This window comes from Corythoichthys intestinalis, chromosome 22 (genome assembly GCF_030265065.1).
Source record: "Corythoichthys intestinalis isolate RoL2023-P3 chromosome 22, ASM3026506v1, whole genome shotgun sequence".
In the NCBI taxonomy this organism is placed as follows: domain Eukaryota; kingdom Metazoa; phylum Chordata; class Actinopteri; order Syngnathiformes; family Syngnathidae; genus Corythoichthys; species Corythoichthys intestinalis.
The window spans coordinates 27822443-27845042 of record NC_080416.1 but is presented as its reverse complement, the minus strand read 5'-3'; the positions used below and the strand labels follow the sequence as shown (position 1 = coordinate 27845042).

General features: G+C 38.8%; 1 protein-coding gene across 2 annotated transcripts in view; it reads left to right on the top strand.

Moving 5' to 3' along the window:
• Positions 1-22600, top strand: part of LOC130910366 (sodium/potassium-transporting ATPase subunit alpha-3-like) — a 65367-nt gene that overhangs the window by 9660 nt on the left and 33107 nt on the right. The window contains exons 1-3 of one of the 2 annotated variants that reach the window (XM_057827584.1): positions 6975-7133; positions 15458-15571; positions 20922-20981. In XM_057827584.1, coding sequence (XP_057683567.1) covers positions 7125-7133; positions 15458-15571; positions 20922-20981 — 183 coding nt within the window. In that variant the 5' untranslated portion in view covers positions 6975-7124. Of the gene's footprint in view, positions 1-6974; positions 7134-15457; positions 15572-20921; positions 20982-22600 lie in introns of those variants that run through there. The other variant, XM_057827585.1, reaches the window with a different exon arrangement.

Below are 22600 nucleotides of genomic sequence, written 5' to 3'. Positions count from 1 at the left end.
CATTCTTCTCTACAAAACCGCTGTAGTTCAGTCAGATTCCTGGGATTTCTGGCATGCTGTGGAGTGTCCAAGTGCCTTTTTGTTTTTTTAGACAGGAGTGGCTTCCTCCTTGGAGTCCTCCTATGAACACCATTCTTGGCCATAATTTTACATATAGTTGATGTGTGTACAGAAATATTGGACTGTGCCAGTGATTTTTATAAGTTTTTAGCAGACACTCTAGGGTTCTTTTTTACCTCTCTGAGTATTCCGTGCTGAACTCTTGGCGTAATCCTTGGTGGACGGCCACTCCTTGGGAGAGAAGCAACAGTGCCAAAGTTTCTCCATTTGTTGACAACTTCTCTGACTGTCGAGTGATGAACATCCAGACTTTTAGAGATGGCTTTGTATCCTTTCCCAGCTTTATACAAATCAACAATCCTTCATCGCAGGTCTTCAGACAGCTATTTTGACCGAGCCATTATGCAGATCAGACAGTTCTTTTCATGAAGAAAATTCTTACCTGGTGTGTGTTTTATAGTGGGCAGGTTATCTTTAAACCACTCATCAGTGATTAGGCACACACCTAAATTAAATTGTTTGTTAAAAATTGGTTTTAATTTCTCTTTAAGTCTTCTTAGGCAGAGGGTTCACCTGTTTATTTTCCCCCCTTCTGTCATTGTTTGCATGCTATCCTCATTAAAATATGAAAACCTATAAATGTTTGAGTGGTTTTAGTTAAGCAGACAGTTTTTTTCATCCGTGTGATTTTGCCAGAGATCAGATCAAATTTCATGGTGATTTTATGCAGAAATTAGTGGTGCACGATAATTATCGGTCCGATAATAGGAATTATGACGTCATCCCAATAAATCCGATAACAATATGTTATCGGGCCTATTAATATTTTTGGCACGGTGTCGGATTGGGATGTGTGCATTTCTTTCTACTCCCGTTTTGCCAGTATGCAAAGTTTTGTTGCCGTTCTAGAGGCCCTATTTTTCCTTCACTCAGTTATAAACCTAACGATGGCAATTAGCAAATGTTTGCATTTTACAGTGTTATTTTTCCAAGTTCTTGAGAGGCCTTTTGGTTATAGGTAGGCTTGCTGTTCTATAATTGCCAGGTTAAGAAAGTTGTTTCATGGATCAAGACAACAAAAGTATTCTCTCCTGTTGCACCAAATTTTTTACAGTGGGGAGAACAAGTATTTGATACAATGCCGATTTTGCTGGTTTTCCCACTTGCAAAGCATGTAGCATGTAGCATGTAATCCGTATCATAAGTTCTCTTCAACTGTGAGGGACGAAATCTAATACAAAAAAACAGAAAATCACATTGTATGATTTTTAAATAATAAATTTGCATTTAATTGCATGAAATAAGTATTTGATACATCACAAAAATAGAACTTAATATTTGCTACAGAAACCTTTGTTTGCTATTACAGATACCAAACGTTTCCTGTAGTCCTTGACAAGGTTTGCACACACTGCAGCAGGGATTTTGGCCCACTCCTCCATGCAGATCTTCTCCAGAGCCTTCAGGTTTCGGGGCCGCTGCTGGGCAACACGGACTTTCAGCTCCCTCCTTAGATTTTCTATCGGGTTCAGATCTGGTGACTGGCTTGGCCACTCCAGGACCTGAAGATGCTTCTTACGGAGCCACTCTTTAGTTGCCTTGGCTGTGTGCTTTGGGTCGTTGTCATGCTGGAAGACCGAGCCACGACCCATCGTCAGGGCTCTCACTGAAGGAAGGAGGTTGTCAGCCAAGATCTGGCGATACATCCATCCTCCCCTCAATACGGTGCAGTCGTCCTGTACCCTTGGCAGAGAAGCAGCCCCAAAAAATGATGTTTCCTCCTCCATGTTTCACGGTTGGGATGGTGTTCTTGGGGTTGTACTCATCCTTCTTTTTCCTCCATACACGACGAGCCGAGTTTAGACCAAAAAGTTCAATTTTGGTCTCATCCGACCACATGACCTTCTCCCATTGCTCCTCTGGATCATCCAGATGGTCAGTGGCAAACTTCAGACGTGTCTGGACATGCACTGGCTTCAGCAGCGGGACCTTGCGTGCGCTGTAGGATTTTAATCCATGACGGCGTAATGTGTTTCCGATGGTTTTCTTCGAGACTGTGGTTCCAGCTCTCTTCAGGTCATTGACCAGGTCCTGCCGTGTAGTTCTGGGCTGATCCCTCACCTTCCTCATGATCAGTGATGCCCCACGAGGTGAGGTCTTGCATGGAGCCCCAGAACGAGGCAGATTGACCGTCAACTTGAACTTCTTCCATTTTCTAAAAATCGCTCCAACAGTTGTTACCTTCTCACCAAGCTGCTTGCTTATTTTCCTGCACCCCACCCCAGCTTTGTGCAGGTCTATTATTTTATCCCTGATGTCCTTACACAGCTCTTTGGTCTTGGCCATTGTGGAGAGGTTGGAGTTTATTTGTTTGAGCATGTGAACAGGTGTCTTTTATACAGGTAACAAGCTCAAACAGGTGCAGTTACTTCCGGTAATGAGTGGAGAAAAGGAGGGGTTCTTAAAAAAGAGCTAAGAGCCGAAATATTTACTAGTAGGTAATGTATCAAATACTTATTTCATGCAGTTAAATACAAATTTATTATTTAAAAATTATACAATGTGATTTTCTGGATTTTTGTATTAGATTCCGTCCCTCACAGTTGAAGAGAATTTATGATACAAATTACAGACCTCTACATGGCTTGCAAGTGGGAAAACCAGCAGAATCGGCAGTGTATCAAATACTTGTTCTCCCCACTGTATATGCTGACAATGTTGGGTTTATGTATGTTTTAGATCAGTGCTCATTGTTCAGGGGAACACATCGTCAATGATATTGACTGATTGATTGTGATTGACTCAAATTATATTTATTTGAAAAAAATAATATGGACACTTTATTTAAGTCAAAACTGTTCTTGTCTTTGTTTTGTTCATTATTATAATGTTCATGTCATCATGAAAATTCTGGTCCGGTCAAAGGCAAATCTATGCTGAATCAACCACTAGTATTTTTGACCTACAGGTGTTTAAAAACTCAGGTGAATATACATTGAAAAATTAAACATATTATCGGTTATCGTATCGGTATCGGCCTTGAGGAGCAGGAAGTTATCGATATCGGTTTCAAAAAAATAGATATCGTGCACCCCTAGCAGAAATGTGAGAAATTCCAGAAGGTTCAGTCCAGAAGGTTTAGATACTTTTTAATACCATTGTGTGTTACTAATAAGTAGATAATGACATCTACTATATTACAATCCATATACACTGATTAGAGTTTAAGGATTGAGGAAATGATTGTAAGCGCAGTAAGGCTGCAACAACTAATCGACTCAATCGATAAGTAAATTAGTTGCCAACGAATTTTAGTTGCCAACGAATTTGATAATCCATTTCTGCCGGCAACTACAGCGTGCAGTCCCGTCTGTGTCCTTGTTTGTGTGTAATGTGAGGCTGCGCGTGTGCGCCAGTTATTAGAGCAATAGAGAAAGATTTCAATGCTACACTCAGGTTTGGTTGCTGAATCAGTAATATTATGAAGTGTCGAGAGTTGCATTGCCATTTGTGTTGTTAATGAAGCCAATTGTTATTGTTTGTATTCTTTGTTGATGAGATGTTACTACTTAGCACGGCGCGCTAAGCTAGTTAGTGATAATGCTAATCAATGTCTTAAGTGTCCGCTTGTATTGTATTGTTAGCACTTGACTTACTGTTAGATATTGAAGTTGCTTTCTTTTCATAAAGAAGCCACACACATAAACTCATTCATATAACACCTTAGTCTCCTTTCAACACAAACTACCATTTGGACTTTAAATAGTCATACAAGAGAATGTGATTTGAAATTGGATTTGGATACTATTAATGAACAGCTGTTTGATAAAAAAAAAAAAAACAGTCTATTTGATTTGGTTGTTTAGTTATTTTAAAGAAAACAGTCATTGACACAATTTAGCAGCACTTTGTTTTTATCTGGATGAACACGACTTTTGTCTGAGGAATTCATTTTATGGGTTATACTCAGAACCTTTATTAAAAGCTTTAACAAGTTTTATGTACTTAATTTTAGTCTACAACTGTACTGTTTTCAGACAAGCTACAAAAAAAAAGATATTTTTGAAGGAAAGTTTTGTCTTCATTGTTACCAGTGTTGTTAAAAAGAGTGATTACAGTTACAAATTACTTCTCCCAAAAAGTAATTGAGTTAGTAACTCTGTTACCTCAACAAAATAATAATTAGTTACTCGGATAAGTAACTGACATTACTTTTCATGTCCTAGACGTTCTTACATGATCCATTCTATAACATCTTTCACATCAAATATGTTTGTAGTAACTGATTGAATTGAAATGTCTTTTCCATTCTAAAGAAAAAAACATAGGCCACCCTTTTTATATTACTTTTTAAAATTTCACCTATATAAAAGTGTAATGGTATACAAACACTTTCAAATGTGAGAAAAAAAAGCCTTTTTCCTGTTGTACTGACGCGTTTTTTTTTTCATTTTCAATATGCAGGTGAGGTTTGAATCTCTTCCCTCTTCTATCTTTGCTCTAGTTGCTTTGATTGAAAAATCACACGTGTTTTATGGATACGTCATTCAAGAAAAAATTAGGGCAAGTGACTATTTTTGGTAATAAAAACCAAAAACAAATTTTTATTATTATTACATTTTATGATCTCCAAGGACAACGCCCACTTGGTGATAATGCATACTGAATAGGAAAACAGTCCATTATTTTCAATTAATTGTACCCACCTGAACGCCACAAACTTTGTTAAAACTTTCCCGAGCGTTTAACATGACCCTCGTCACGCTAAATGCTAATGCTATCGAGAACGCGAATGCTATGCTAACGCGCCGAGCCACCTAGCATCGCGTTTGCAACGGCGTCACAACCCCCTTCCCCTCCTCCCCTCTCCCACTCTGCTCTCTCACTGTATCTCAGACATTTCTCGCGTCATCCAAACAAAGTAGTAACGCACGCCTTTACATCCTCGGTAACAGTAACGGCGTTGCAAAGATGGGAAAAGTAATTAATTAGATTACTCACTAATGACAAAGATAACGCCGTTATACTATAAAGCCGTTTTTAACAACACTGATTGTTACTTACAACTAGGGGTGTGACAAAATATCAAAATGGTGATATATCGTGATATTGTGTATCCCAAAAGGTTATCGATATGCTCCTGTCAAGAATCAAGATATCTAGGGCTGCAGCTATCGATTAATTTAGTAGTCGATTAATTGATGAGCTAGTTAGTTCGAGTAATCGGATAAGGAACATAAAATACCTGAGCTGAGCCTCAAACGGTATAAAAAAAGAAATAACCGAGGATCTAATTACAACAAAAGAACAATTGGCTAACTTACATAGCAAAAGTCCACTAGCTTAAATGCTAACTTTTTTTTTTTTTTTTAAACATTGTTCTTAACAAATGGTTCAAACACATATTCCCACAAAAAACAGCTAAATATACCTAAAAACAAAATTACGAATGCATTAAAAAACAGTAGCTCTAACAAAAACTTATGTTGGTCTTAACAGGGAGCAGCTGGATTCAGCCATGTGAAATGAGTTATGTCATTCACTGTTGCCACAAGAGGGAAGTGTATCCACCCAAATCAATAAAATGAAATGCAAACACTTTTAAAACAAACCATTACGACAACACTTTAATTAAATTTTGCCATTTCGAATATTCGTTTAATTCGAATCTTTTTTCTTATCGAATTACTCGAGTTATCGATTAATCGTTGCAGCACTAGAGATGTCGTTTTAAAAGGTGTCAATGTTTTAAAAAAAAAAAAAAAAAAGGAACCATCAAGTTGCTACCAAAATCTTCCACCATAATAGTGTCTCAGTTAACTCTAAGGCTACCATTGACGGTGCTCGACGCCCAATTTAGACTGGGAACGTTCGTTCATTCGATCCAATTTTCGGGGCATTTACAGGTCACTTGCTGTTCATTTTAGGGCATTTACAGTTGATTTCCTGTTGAGTTTGAGTCACTGCCTATTCATTTGGGTGATTCCCAGGTCACGTCCTGTTCTGTAACTCAAAATCAACAGGTAAATGATCTTAAATGGCCCAAAATTACCCCATTGCCTGGCATTGGCTGCTACTGACGGTCATAGACATTCGTTCATTCGCTGCCATCCCTCCCAGTTCAAATGGATTGGACGTTTACTAGTGATAAACTCATTCCAATTCACATCAGAAACGTGTTTTTCTGTTTATTAGTTGTTTGTAGAAAATCCGAGAATGATTTCCTGACCAATGTATCTATAATCGTTGTACCGCCATATCGTCAGATCATCGTTATCGTAAGCTTTGTATCGCAAATCGTATCTTATTGCAAGAGGTTCCCACTCCTACTTACAACATGCCTAAAACAAATTGGAGTAAAATTGTGAAGGTAATTGAAAAAAGTGACATTCATCCCATTCATCGATTGATCATTTAATTAATCGTCTGGTTAATCAATTGCAGCCCTAAAGCACATCCATAAAGAGGATAGATGCATCATCATCATAGTCGTGTACTTGGTGTGGCAACAATCACTATGGATGGTGTGATATTTCATGTAGGAGTTCTTGTTAATGAGATGTCACTCTTTCGTCTCGCCTTTTATTAATTTCTGTACAAATTACCATATCTGGCACAGATATGACATTTCTGTAAAACTATAAGCGAGGCGCAGGTCACCGTGCTGCACTGTAACCATAGAAATATGCCGCAAACTTCCGGTCACCATCTTAGCATTAAAACATTAAGTAAATTCTTGGTAGAACATGCGAGTAACCTATTTAGCTAGCTAGCTGATCCAGGAGTGTTACAAGCAGCAATTTGGTAGAGAACAATGGTAAGTTTGACTCTGGAGGTGGTGGCAAATCTTTCATGTCTTTTAGCTCTGCCGACATCATAAGAGCATGTTTGTAGCTCAATACATCGTCTTTGTGGAGAGATATTTCATACACATAAAGCAATTGGCGCTCGAGTTGCCATAAGTGATTTGTGTCACTCATTGTGTTTAACATTCCATATTTTTATATGTAGTGGTTTGGGAAGAGCAAAGCAAATATTTTAAAAAGCCTTAACAGTCATTGGACATGTTCAAGGTAGGAACTTTGATTAAGATTTGGCAGCGGAGTATTGTTTTGTTCAGCTACTGTGCCTAATGATAGCCTTCTTGTCATCTAATCAACTGTTCAAGTGACAAATACTCAGCTTTTAACATCTGCTGTTACTTTGGAGAACAAGGATTTTTATAGATAAGTTTCCTGAGCGAAACATGGGCGGCGCCATCTTGGACAATGTCTGCTCCGAACTTCCGTTTTAGAAAAAACAACATGAATTACGGTTGAAGTAAGCAGTGTGTTGACTAGGGTTGTTCCGATCATGTTTTTTTGCTCCCGATCCGATCCCGATCGTTTTAGCTTGAGTATCTGCCGATCCCGATAATTCACGGTCCGATTGCTTTTTTTTTTGCTCCCGAATCAATTCCAATCATTCCCGATAATTTTTCCCGATCATATACATTTTGGCAATGCATTAAGAAAAAAATGAATAAAACTCAGACGAATATATACATTCAACATACAGTACATAAGTACTGTATTTGTTTATTATGACAATAAATCCTCAAGATGGCATTTACATTATTAACATTCTTTCTGTGAGAGGGATCCACGGATAGAAAGACTTGTGACTTTGTAAATTGTGACTAAATATTGCCTTCTAGTGTATTTGTTGAGCTTTCAGTAAATGATACTGCAGCCATGCCCCAATGCATGATGGGAAGTGGAACCATGATGGGAAGTGGAACCATGACTGTGCGTCGTGCTACCAATGGATATATATTCTCTGCTTTGGGAAATAACTTAAGGTGTTAAGACAAAGATCAAGTGCCACCTTGCTTCCCCACATTGCTTCCCATGATATTTTGAATCATAGGGAGAGGGATTGCACGGCCTTAGCCAATTGAAGAAATGCTCCAAAGGCTGCCAAAATTCACTCTACTCATTTTGCGCTGCCTTTTATCTCTCTATTTAGGTAAAACGGCGTCATAACAGATTGAGCGCGACAATGAGTGAGAGGGTCGTGCAGCGTATACATTAATTGCGTTAAGTATTTTAATGTGACACATTTTTTAATACATTAATTGCCGCCGTTATCGGGATATTTTTGATAACCCTACCTTAAGCCTAAACTTAAGACTCTGGAGGAGTGTAACATATTATGTCTGTAACGTTAAATAAAATTAGAAAACGATTTAATTAAAATATATACAGGCATAGCCGATATTTTTTTGCCGATTCTGATACTTTGAAAATGACTTGATCTGACCCGATCGATCGGCATCCCGATCCCGACATCTCGATCGTTGACCAAGTTAAAACTGCAAAATTAAAGCAGAGAAACTCACGGAATCTCCAAAAACGGATTCAGCACGACGTAGATGAGACGTAAATGAGATTGTATGATTGTTTTTATCACTTCGTTGATCATACGCGGACAAAATTATAACAACCTGTCAGCCTATGTTGACGTGATGTGTAAATTGATACGCCGGCCACTTGAGTGACCAAAATGAGGTGAAAATACAGATTATATTACATTTGCCGAATGCAGAATGTTATTTCAAGGAAATACTACAAATTATGTACATATAAACAAAAATAACATGTCATTCTTTTTCATTGCAGATATTGATCGCAATAAAACATTTGGACAACATGATTCTATTTTTCTTCATTAAAAACGATTGGTGCATGTGCAAAACAGGTCAATAAATCACAATTTATAAAATGATTAGAAAAATATTAACAAATATTGAACATTGGAGGAATGTGTTATCAGACAGCATAGCTTAAGGGAGCCAAACGTAGTCTCGATATATGTCCATCAACGTACAAGTCAAGTTGTCTCCCCTTCCCTAATAGCGTTTTCCAGCTGTAAACAAACGAACAAAAAACTTGCATGTAAGCGTTTGCATAATTGTGTCATGCTACACGTACTGATTAGCAACAGGCTAGCAGCAGCTACTGTAGCTGTAGTAAATAATATTAAAGATCATAATTACAATCATCATCATAATAACAATATCAAAGGCAACAAGTCGTTTCATGCGCAAGATTTTAGCGTTAGTATTTTTTGAGCACAGGACACGTGAAAATGCAGGAATAAGAAGAACATACTTTCCAAAACACAGCAGCAACACGGCTACAAAAACACCTGTTCTTTGTGGTGGCACGAGTGTGGTTCCACATCTGCCTTCATGAACATTGTCCTCCCCTGTCGTGATGATGGCAGATGGATGCGGTATTTCCAAATAGTCTTTTTTAAGGGATTTTGATGAGTAATGTTACTCCAGCGCCATTGTTGTTTTGGATGGAGAAATTCTAAAACGGAAGTTGCGAGCAGAAATAAGGAAGTAAAGCCGAAGTACCCCGGAAACTTGTCTATAGCAGGCTGAAGGCCGGTCAAGTTGCAACTCAGGATGTTGTTCTTATTTCTACAAGCAGGCGGTGGGATGTCCGGTCGCTTATTTTTCCACCTGAGTCCCGAGTCACCAGATTTGAAGAATCTGCCGATAGTCCTGATCCGATAGGCTTTTTTTTTTTTTTTTTTTTAAGTTTCAAACATGTTACTGTCCCACCGTGCCGCCTTCATAATGTGAATTATTTTTAAACAAGAATAATGTAGAAAAATGCTTGTCTTTGTTAAATGCTTCATTGAGTCCAGTCAAATCCACTCACGTTTTGATGCCCACGCTGCTGAGAAAAGCCCATCATTTCTACAATGAGTTGCCACAGCACACTTAACTTTAACGATGATTGACACATTTGTGCCTTTGATCGTAGCACTACCAATTTTTTTTTTTTCCCTAAATAATATGGGACCTTAATGGAAAAAAAGAGAAAAATCCAACCTTCAATACAAGTGCATTTATTCAGTGGGGAAAAAATTCCACATAAAGAAATAATTATTTGACATCAAATAATGTGTGTCACAATTATTAGCACCCCTGGTGTTAATACTTTGTACAACCCACTTTTGCTAACAAAACAGCACCTAATCTTCTTTAATGTTTCACAAGACGGGAAAAGACAGAAAGAGGGATCTTCAGCCATTCCTCTTTGCAGAATCTCTCTAAATCATCCAGAGACCTGGGTCCTCTCCTCTGCACTCTCCTCTTCAGCTCACCCCACAGGTTTTCAATGGGGTTGAGGTCTGGGGACTGAGATGGCCATGGGAGGAGCTTGATTTTGTGTCTGGTGAACCATTTCTGTGTAGATTTGGCCATATGTTTAGGGTCATTGTCTTGCTGAAAGACCCAGTGACGACCCATCTTCAGCTTTCTTGTATTGAAGGTTGGATTTTTTTTTTTTCCATTAAGGTCCCATATTATTTAGAAAAAAAAAATTATTAGAAGCTAAAAAATACATAATTATTATAAATCCAATAATTATGGAGGGCACTGTATGTCCGAGGCACTATGAACTTCTGAAGTGCACGCTACGGTCATGTGGTTTTGTTCATGTGATGCGGGAGTGAGAGACGGTCTACCGAAAGCCACAGGTTGAGGTAGTGTTGTTAGCGCCGTGTGTTAGTAAAAACAAAGTTGCCAGCACGTCGTGTGTTTGATATCATTGCCAGAAAGACACACATAATAGGACACCTTGCAGCTTCCTTTTTAATGCTGTCCTCATAATAATGATATGCTACATCATAAATCACTTTGTGACTTTCCACCTCCATGATTATACGTTCTTCGTCCATGTTCGCTGGTGTTTAAACCGTGAATAAGACACTGGGCTGTTGACTCCAGGCCTGGATCCGTCCATTTTGACGGATGCGTCTCCGGCAAAAATAGAAAATAGCCTATACCATCCGGCGGGCTGGTCTGCGATCAATATGTTTAACAATAGGAAATAATGGGAACGGACTGGCTCCGGTGCTATTTTTTTGCCGAAGCCGGACCGTACCCGGAAGGATGATGCATCTAGTGTATTTGTGCCCTGAGTCGTCGTCGCAGCATATTGCATAGTTGGTAACAAGGAAGCCGAACTTTTAACAGCACGTCTGGCGTGCGTGTGTGCGCAAACACGTGCACGCAAGTCGATAAATCGCAGCGGGAAAATTATCGCCTTCATTTTTATTTGCTGTTCGATAAATGGAATTATTGCATATCGCGACAGGCTTAGACATACCCCTCTATTTGCTCGGTGGTCAATTACAGAACAACACATTTATTTGACCCAGAACTTCAAATGCTCAATGGTGACGTAGGGTCTACGCTGTCACTCCGCAGTCAATGGAATGCAGAAACATAAATCTGCCCTTAGAAGTAGATAGAGTATCGAACTGGTAGTTTTTCACATTATTTAGAACCCAAGAAGCAACGAAAAGCTATGTTAGTTACTTCTCATGACATTGAATCAAACCAAAAATGCTGTGTTTTTATTTTCCTTTTTGGATATTTTTCATAATTTGTCAACGTTTACTCTCTATTTAGTTTTCCATTTACATACGACGAGTTTTTCATCATTATGTCAAAATGTGAGCTCATTTGCTCCACTTTTGTGCCATGTGGTGACGTCAGACGTTAGCGTCTTTTCCATAAATTTACGTTACATAATACACTCTCACTCAAGGTACATCATGAAAAAAAAAATCCATCACCTCTTCTTGTTCCTCTTTGAATTATTTAAATGCCTTCCTGTGGATTGGCTGTTGCTCGGAAACGTCACATCCAACGTTGGTTGTCAGTTACCCAACTAACTTTGTTTCTGGTGACGCTCACAGTGACTAATCAATAGACTTAAAATGAGTACGTGCGTAATGTTTAAATGCTACACTGTACATTTTTGTCACCGACATTGTTGCGCAGTCCTGTGATTAGACACAGGCGGAGAACCAGATGCGAAATTTAAAGGGAATTGAATGTAAATATACATGGAGGGTGAAAGGGGGTGGGTGCGTAGGCATGGATTATGGAGGACCCCCTGCCCTCCCTTCCTCATAGAGATAGGAGTTTCTAGGTCGGCTGCTCCACTGATCTGTGTGTAATCCATGTCTTTGTGTGTGCGACATCGTCAAGCCACCAATCAGAACCAACCGCTGCTCGACAATCTCAACTGCGCCAGATATTGACTTGTCTGAATTGTATGCAATGACGATTGCTGTGACCTACTGTTAACTTGCAGATCATTTAGATGGGTTTCCATCACGTGATCGTATTTGCTTGTCCACAGATCTAGTGGATAAGCTTGGTTTGAAACTGAAAGCCTACTTCACCAAAATGCACGGTTCTATTGTAAATTCAGATCAGTCGTATTTTGTCTCATATTGATTGGATAAGAATATATATTTTACGTCACGTGAAAATATATTAAACCATTCACTCATATTTGATCATTGTAATCCAAGTATGTTTTTTAGAGGTTGACCGATAAGGGATTTTCAAGTGATCCTTACACTCTAAGGCAGGGGTGGGCAAACCAGTCCTCGAGGGCCGCAGTGGGTCCTGGTCTTTGTTCCAACTGATTCAGCACAGACAGTTTAACCAATGAGGTTTCAGTGGAGACAAGAAGCACCTGACGGCAATCAACTGATTGCACTTGTAAGAAACCAGATTGGTGAAAGGCTGTCCTCATGATGGGTATGAACAAAAACCTGCACCCACTGCGGCCCTTTGTGGAATAGTTTGCCCACCCCTGCTCTAAGGCTAGGTTCATACTAGGGCTGTGCACCCCACGATTCGATTAGATTACGATTAAGGGGGCTATGATTCGATTATTGAACGATGATCAAGGTATCGACTAGAGGTGTGCAAAATTTCCGATTCTTAGATTATTTGCGATTTGGCCGTGGAAGATTCGAGAACGATTCACAAACATCAAATTCCGATTATTGAAATATGCCAAGTAAAGTGGAAGTACAACACACTCAGCGCGCCGCGCGGTTTTCGGTAAGCATGGAGGAACGGCGCGAGAGTAGCTAAACATCATACTTCTCATTACCCGGCCCCTCGGGTAAAGCCAATGCTCAACTCACGGCTCTAGCTCAACTCATGCCACAAGATAAAAAAACACAACAACATACCTGACTGCTGCCGAAAAGCTGCTACGAAGTACATCCACATATTGTTCCGGTAGATATCATTTATATAGGACTAGATGCAATATAGATTCGATAGCGTTAGCAGCACATCTATAAAAAGCTAGATGCGGGCGTTAGTAAACGGCCGCCATCTTAAAGCAGTACACTTCCCTGCAAGGCTGTTGTAGCGAACCTAATTAACTTTTTATCTAAAATACTCCTAAATCGGTAAAATATTGACTTGAATATATCTTTAAAATAGTTTTAAAACTTTTACATGTCGAAAGTAGACAAAAGGGAAATTATGGAATAACGGGAGCAATTTTAACAACTGTAACGGTTGATTCACAACATTAAATTAATTGAATGTAGTTTAAAGCTGCTGATACAGAATGGGGACTGGAGTTTTTTATTTACTGTTATTTTTGTATATTTGTTTACTGTTATATGTTAACTTGATACTGAAATAGTACTTTGGTTTAGGCTGAGAGTATTTTTGAACAATTTTGGAACTAATGTACAAAACATTACAAAACATTAAAAAGTAAAAAAAAAAAAAAGGAGGGGGGTGCATCAGTAATCGTTTTATCGGAGCCTCTGAATCGTAATCGTAATCGAATCGTTAGGTGCCCAAAGATTCCCAGCTCTAGTATTGACGATGATCACGCTTATCATGACTATCGATACATTGTACATTACTAATGAATAAAGTAGCCAAACAAATTTATGTCCATTATTTTTGAAAAGCCTCAGGAATCTTTCGCATGGGGGTTTTGAGTTAGTTCAATGATTCACATGATTAAGTTAGTAGCTTCTTTAAAGCACCTTTTTAATGATATGCTAATTTTTTGAGATAGGGATTTTTGTTTTTTCTTGACTTTTTTTGCCAAAATCATCAATATTAAAACAATAAAAGGCTTAACTACTTCAGTTGTGTGTAATGAATCTAAGATATATGAAAGTCTAATATTTATCAGTACATTACAGAAAATAATGAACTTTATCACAATATCCTCATTTTATGAGAAGGACAGTATTGCCTCCTATGGCAGCCACTCTCAGACATGTTTTACATCTCTGTTGGCCCCCCCTCCTTTAAGCCACAACTTTTCTGTAGCCTAAGTAATCCCATACCAGCGACTTCGTTTTTCTTCGATATGGAGGAAAATCCTCCAGCCATCGTGTAGCACAGCTAACTCACAGAGCAATAACCGGAGAGGGAAGGGTGAGCCCTGCAGCTGCAAACGAGGGATTTCCCCCTGTATTTTTGGGACATAAAAAATAGCTAATACCGTAGGACCGGTATGATGGAAAATGTGAGTGGTTTTGAAACCGGGACATTTTCATACCACTGTCACTGGCACATGTCTAATGTGAGCAGCTTGTAAAAAAAGTCACGGATGCTAACTTTGAGCCAATGTTTTGAGTCACTATTTTAAAGTTGTATATCTATGATCATGCCGTCCAAGCCCCTTTTCACTTTTGTTTTTAGTAGTTTTTAATTTGGAGCGTCACAAAATACAAAATATGTTTCAAAGTTGTTTCTGTTCACAAAAGCTCAATTTTCCGGTTTTATGTCAGAAAGTTGTTTGGTGGTGCTAGAATATATTGTGACGAAAACGACAATTGCTGCCAGCAAGCGTAAATGTTCATGACAACATAACGGTACCTCTGATACATTTACTTCTTGTCACACGAAAATGGAAATTACTCCCCATAGTGTATTAAAATTATGCAAATTATTGATTTAATCTGCGGTATAGAGGAGCCTCGTTAGCTCTAAATTGCCCACGGTTGCAGATATGATCTCCACAAGACGATGCGTGTTTTCCCTTCGCTCCTGTTTCTCCAATCATCATATTACGGACGTTTTTGAATTATTGAGTCCGACCCTGTAATTGAAATTTCCTATTAAAATGCAAATGAATCCAACGTCCTGCTTGACTGCGACCATAGGGTTCATTATTCTGGCCTCCTAGGAGTAGTGTAGAGAGAACACTGGTGAATGGCACACTCAGACTGACTGACAGATTATTATTGTTCACTGGGTTAATCTGCAAGTGTAGTAAACAGCTGTAATCTGCTGAATGACAGATGGCATGTAGGCACACACTTGTGAACAATTAAAGACATTTAATTGAACTCTTTAGTTCATAATGTCTTTGATGCTTGTGCTAAAGCTGAGTTGGGGGCACAAGGAGTTCAGGCTCAACTTTGCGAATTTTACAATATGTAGTTAGAAAGATGAGATTGACAAGATACATGAGGTAGAGGGAACAACATACTATATTGTCGTTTTTGCTGTTTGTAATGAAACTTTTCTTGTTGTGGTTGACAGTATGGACGGTCAGACAGCTATCGCGTGGCTACCACGCAGGACAAGGATGAAAAGGAGTCACCCAAGAAGAAAGGAGGCAAGGACATGGACGACCTCAAGAAGGAAGTTCCCATCGTAAGTATACGTTGTGTATTAATATTCACAAATGGCTGTCTAAGTGTAGTACAAGGGCAGCCTCTAGTAATACAGGAAAGCATTGCAGTTCAATTGTATTTCACGTTTAACATGTACTAGCAGTACGGCCCAGCGTTCCTCGGGTTTGTGTAACGTGAACGCAATACAACCGAATGGCTTATAAAACATACTTTCCTTAGAGATGCAGCTCTAATGTAGTAATAGTAAAAGGACACCACAAAGAGGTTAATGTGCAGTCGCTTTTCCATCACATTGTACAGTATTGTGGCGAGTAATGTGGAGAAGAATTAGAGAGACTGTTTTTATGTTTCACACTTGCTGCTCTTGTGCCCTATACATCGCATGACCCCAAGAGTTTATTGAAGATACCAGAACATAACAACGACAACCACCACTCACAGTCATGGTTGCCACAACTAACCCATGAACTATTGCGGGTGTAACACTTAAAAAAATAACATTCGCTGCAGTATGACTATCCAGCCAAAATGAATTACTTAGTAATATTCCAGATATTGCACATTTAAAAAAAAAAAAAATCCAGCGTCTTGTTGTGGAGTGCTTAAAGCCGCAACATATCATCACAGCACATTTAAATTATTACAGGAAACTGTGAGGTTCGAAGGTCAACTGCCAAGCTGCAATCACAAGAGACTCACCTTTTGCCCAAAAGATGGCGCTTTTGCCTCCACAATCAGGGATATTCAATGCTAATTTTTGTAATTTTCTGCTTTAAATGGAGGCCTACCGAGATCAAACCCATGTAAAAACACTCCTAGAAATGAAGTACAGTAGTACCTGGACATATGATTGCTTCAACACACGATCTTTTCGACATCCTACGTAAAATTTGATTCGCCATTGGTTTCTTCATCCGACGACATGCTCGAAATACGACAATTTATGCCAGCGCCGCAGATCCTTTGTTTTCCCGCAAAACGGACACACTGTGGATTTTCTTGTGAGAAAAATCCACATGGGTCCCAAGAATGTTAGTGCAGGTGATGAAAAAAGGTGACCCTTACTATTGAAATGGAGAGAAAAATATAAGCGTGGTGTGTGCGTCCGTGAACTGGCTTGACAATACGGCCGTAGAATGTGTCTACGGTCCTCCTCCGACCTCCGTTCGCCGGTGCCAATTATTATAATTGTAAAATTGCCAGCTTCGTCAGGTTTTTAATAATTTATTTCAGAACTTGTGCAACACAACATGCCTACTGTCCGCTGTAGTTGACGTAAAAAAAAGGACATTAAAGAGCATACGACAGGAGAAAAAAAGTCTTAAATAGCATTATTATGTGAATTAGAATCATATTTTGAGACAATTCGACTATATGCAACAATTTAGCAAAGCGCAGATGACGAGAAATTAGTCTTTTAATCTGCCGGTTAGCCACGCCTACCATTATAGGGCTCTAGCTTCCTCAACAGGTGGATGACGTCAGCGGGTGACTGGGCTCATCGGTTTTACTATTCAGCCCATTGAGGGGGAATTATTCAGAACAAGGAAAATGCGACGACGAGAGCCGCAAAATGTCATCGTTTCAGTCTCTGTACTCCAATATTTTTACAGGATTTTCTTTTTATCCAAGTATTTTTCCCCAATAGCGAAATAAATGGCTTGAGAAGGACCAGTCAGCCCGTCGAGGGGGAACTATTCACAACGAGGAAAACGCGACGAAGAGAGCTGCAAAATGTCATTCTGTCTCTTTACTTCAATATTTTTACAGGATATTCTTTTCATCCAAGTATTTTCTCCAATTGCTAAATAAATGGCATGGTCATGACAAATAAGTCTTGTGCTACATGGAATATGAAATGATAAAAATGCACTTATTAAGGACGACATGGCAAAATTACTCCATAATGGTCAAAACTGTCGACTTCACCTTTACTGTCGCACCTCCCGAATGATATTTTATGACACCTAAATCGGACATATGTCATTTCCCTTCCCCGGCTTGGGAGAATGTAAACAAACCAAGAGGCGTGACAGCTAGCCGACATGCTAACCCAAACCGAGTGATGTTTCAAACTCTTCGAAGTGGAAAATCACACATAACTAGCCCGGATTATTTGACATGACGACTGGGTTATCGATTGTCATCGCGGATCGGCAAATCGCCCGGCGTTTATATGTTTTATATGCCTATCAATGATCAAACGTACTGTTAGTAGTCCTTTATTTAAAGAAAGTTTGTAGTGTTTACTTTGTAATCGCTGTATTCGTATTTGACATAATACAAAACAAGATGTTTACTCACTTCCTCGTAAGTCCAATGGTCCCACAGTAGTAGGGTTTGTTTTGGCCAATATCCACGGTGAATGGGAACTTTTTGAAACTCCCAAAACGCGCACACGCCTCTCCCTCATAAAGCAAGATTTTTCTGCAGCCGTTTGGCTGGTGTGATGCGAAAAATAAACGTATTAATCCGCAAAATCAGCTGAATCCTTAGTCCTCATACACAACAGTACTGCTGTTTAGTGAAGAGGACGCCTTCACTCGTACACGTCACAGCGCCCTCCTCCTCAATGCAAGACCGAAGCCGGAAGTCACTCATTTTCATGGCGCGGGATTAAAAACTAAATAAATATAGCGATCGCTTCCACACACATCCAAGCGGTCCATATCATTCAGGAGCATAAAATACTGCGTGTATTATGAAATAAACATGCTTTTTCGTGTCACATGCACTTTAAAAGTGAAAGTAAAATCTCGACCGCACACACCTATGTCACTGTCACGTCAGCCATGCGGTGCGTTCAGGTACAGCACAAAACACATCGGCCACATTAGAACCTGATTCGTTAGATTATTACAGGAATTACCGTATTGGCCCGAATATAAAACGGCCCTGATTATAAGACGACCCCCTCATTTTCAAGATTCAAGTTTGAAAAAAGACTTTTTGAACACCACATTAATTTTTCATACAGAAAACAATTACAGTACAACTGAAACAAATGATTATAACAATACATTTGAGAGAAAAAGCATGTTATTTTGCCTCATTCAAATCTTAATATCTGAACATTTAAATATGTAAACTAAAGTGCAATCAGCTTCGTAAATGAACGGCTTCTGGTTTTTGAAATGTAAACCAATTTATTGTGATAAAACAACAAAATTGCAATAATTGCATTAACCATCAAAGTGAAGTATAACTGTAACTGTAGTCTTGAAACAAATCTGAATAAGGAAAAACATTGCAATAAAATAATGCATACTGGTTAAACTTGAGAGGAGCTGAGATCTGTCATGACAAAACATCGCTTCAATGATATCTGGCGCCATCTAGCGTCGTGAATGGGTATAATGTCTAGACCGCGAATATAAGACGACCCCCGCTTTTTCAGTCTTATTTCAATGCAAAAAACACCGTCTTATATTCGGGCCAATACGGTATTATTATTTTATTATTATTCCGATTTTTATTTATAATTTGTCTTGCTATGTGTAATTGCCATTTGTAATGGTACCAGCAGCGTTTATGAAGGATTTAGTGTAGGTTTCGGGCTGTGGAACAAATTAATGGCATTATAATGTACTCTTATGGGGAAATCCTGCTCGACATATGGCCATTTTGACTTACAAATAAGGTCCTGGAATGAATTAACTTCGTATGTAGAGGTACCAATGTACAACTGTGTAAAATTTCGTCAAATCCGGCTAGGCAGCCTTTAGTATTCCAAAAAAATTCCACATGTATTGAAGCTGAAAACCATTGACTTGAGCTACCTTTTTTGTTACAAAAAACAAAAAACTGCTATCTTCCTTCCTAATTAGTTAACCTCTTGAATTCTTCTGGTGGAAGTTGTGAATGAGTGAATGTTTGTTGTAGAGCTGTCCCGACTAGTCGACATAGTCGACGTCATCGATGACGTAAATCCGTCGACGAGTACAACATCCCGTCGACGGTTAATGAAGGGTTAAAAAAAATATATGCGTGGAAAGTTCAGAATGTCGGATGCTCTGTATGCAAGCGGGGAAAGCGGCACAAAGCCAAAAAAAGCGCACCAGAGTGTCCAAAACATTGACTTATTTCAAAGAAACAACGGAGGGTACACTCTTCTGTCCTGTCTCTTCAATGCCAAGCTTGGCTGCACGTCGGCCGCGAATAAACACCTCAAGCGCCGTCACCGAGTTTGTAATTTTCTTTTTTTTCTTCATTTTTTGTACACCAGAGGGTGCTGTCGCCTTACTGAATAATAATGTTTCATTGACAATGGGCCTATAAGTGCTATTAGTATTGTCCTTAATGCTAACTGAAATATTTATTTCATGTTATGGTTTATTTTATGGTATAGAAAATTATATAAGGTTAAAAGGTCATAAATATATACAGTATATACAGTGATTGCACTCAAGGGAGAGATTGTCAATGATAAGGTAATAAATTAAGGTAAAGGCAATTCATTGATATATAAATAAGGTTTAAAAGGAAAAAGGTGAAAAGTTTTTGTTAATTCCTAATTGTGTTGTTTTATTTGTGTGCACCGTAGCTCTTACGGTGTGATCACATCAAGGATGGAATAAAAGTTGTAAACCATCAGTTTAAGAGACCACCTTTTCAATCGGGATGCTACACTAGTTAATTCTATCAGCATTTGAACCCATTGTTTATTTGTGATTTATTATTGTTATTTACGTGTTTATTTGTACTTTAATAAATAATTTAAGTGTTCCAATATGTTTTTTGTGAATTGATAAGCATCAACAAAAATTTCATTGCTAAATTAGTAAACAAAAACAAAAAAAAAATTTTTTTTTTTAATTATTAGATTAGTCGACTAATCGTAAAAATAGTCGGCTGACTAATCGGGAGAAAATTAGTCGTTTGGGACAGCCCTAGTTTGTTGTCATGTTTGTGGCTGGGAGGGTACAGTACCTTTATCTTGACTCTTTTTCACAGAGAAGAAAAATTCTGTGTCATCTAAACTTTATTATTCACTTGTCTCTCTGTTTGCTGTGTTTTCCTGTATCCATCCCATTAATGTGTGAGAATTTAAATAAAATATTTTTACGCCCAGCCTTTTCAGAGTCCATAGGGAACGAACACTCACACACGCACGCACACTCCCACACAGGCAAATTTCCATTAATCTGTAAATATAGATATTTTTGTAATCTATTCATATATGTTTGCTTTTAGTCCTTACTCAATGATTTATTCTGTTCTATGTAAAGGGTAGATTAATCATAGCTTCTGTCATCAAGTGGATGAGCTTTCAATTACTCTGCCTGTCAATATATGTGGCTGACATACATATGACTGTCCACATTGTAGGATGACATTAAGTTCAACCAGTGTCTATTTGAATTCTGTAGACGGAGCACAAAATGTCTGTGGAGGAAGTTTGCAGGAAATACACCACTGACATTGTTCAGGTAAGTTGATCCTGTGAACATTTTTCTATTGTCTATGTAAATTAAAATACGAAATGGCATCCTGTAACAATACCATTTTGTACTGTCAATATGCAGTTGTGTTTAAAATTATTCAACCCCCACAGTAGATAAGTGTTTTTTCAAGTTTGACATTCATTTTTTATGTTGTTTATAATCACATCAAATAATGACATGTCATATAGACAAATACCTCGGAAAAAAATAATTGTTTTGGAATATTCCAATTGATGGCCTTTCTTTGATTACCTCATTGACAAAATTATTCAATCCCCCTAGTCCACCACTCTTACGAACAAAGGTTTCCCTCAAGTGTTGTCAAACAGCTGGTGAAAACAACTGTAGATGGGAACGGAACCCCAATGAGCAGCAATTAAGCTGATTGAAAAGGACTGTGACACACTCCAAAGCACAAGAAGTATGCCAAAAACCATGTGGACAAACCACAAAGGTTTTGGGATACTCTTCTCTGGAGTAATGAGAACAAACTGGAACTTTTTGGGCCAATGGATCAATGGTACGTGTGGAGGAGAAAGAATGATGCCTATAAAGAAAAGAACACCTTGCCTACTGTGAAGCACAATGGGGGGTCAGTCATGCTTTAGGGTTGTTTTGCTTCTTCAGGTATAGAGAATCTTAAGCGTGTGCAAGGTATTATGAATTCAGTGCACTACCAGCTAGTGGTGTCAACAATAATCGATGCGGCGATGCATCCCGATGCGGGGCATGGACGATTCGATTTGAAGCGGGCAACAAGCCGAATCGATTCAGCGCATTTTAAAATATATAAGTATGTTCAAAAATCTTCCCTGCACAATTCCGGTGATGCAACGGATTTGGTTTCCCCATTTGTATTATTATTCTCATGTTTCATTTTTTTACACACAGCATAACTCTGGTCAAGTTTCCCACCAACCTCGTAGAAGCCAAAATGTCTCCAGATGTCTGCTTTCAATGTCTTAGGTGCATCAATAATCTTTCTCGCTCCCTCTTTCTCCGCTTCAGCCATTGTTATGTTATGTCCTATCTAGAGCTGAAACGAATACTCGAGCAACTCGAGTAACTCAAGTTTAAAAACTGATCCGAGTAATTTTATTCACCTCGAGTAATCGTTTATTTTGACAGCTCTAAGCACCACGTTTTGCTCGGACTACTTTTAATGCGGGACAACGCGCTGATGTCACGTACGTAGAGGAAGAAGCAAAAAAAAAAACGTACTGCAACCGACAGCCGCTACAAACGACGCCGACGTTGCTAAATACTAGCCCGCACGATGCTACGTTGGCAGCAGGTAGCGTTTGATGAGTCTCATAGAGATCACATGTATGTTGAACTAGATGCTTAATGACAGACTCGGCCGCGTCTGGGCAGCGTTAGTAAACAGCCGCCATCTTAAAGCAGTAGAGCGCTAAGCGCTAATAAAGAGCGCTAAGCGCTAATAAAAAAAGATTAACGTTACTGTACCTTGCTAACGTAACGTTAGCCCTGCGGAGGGCTAGGTTTCTATTAATTATGACCACTTTCGATACGTGGCTAACGTGTCTTACATACAGGCTTTAACATAACATAGCGTTGTGGAGTAATGAGGGTGTAAAATAAAA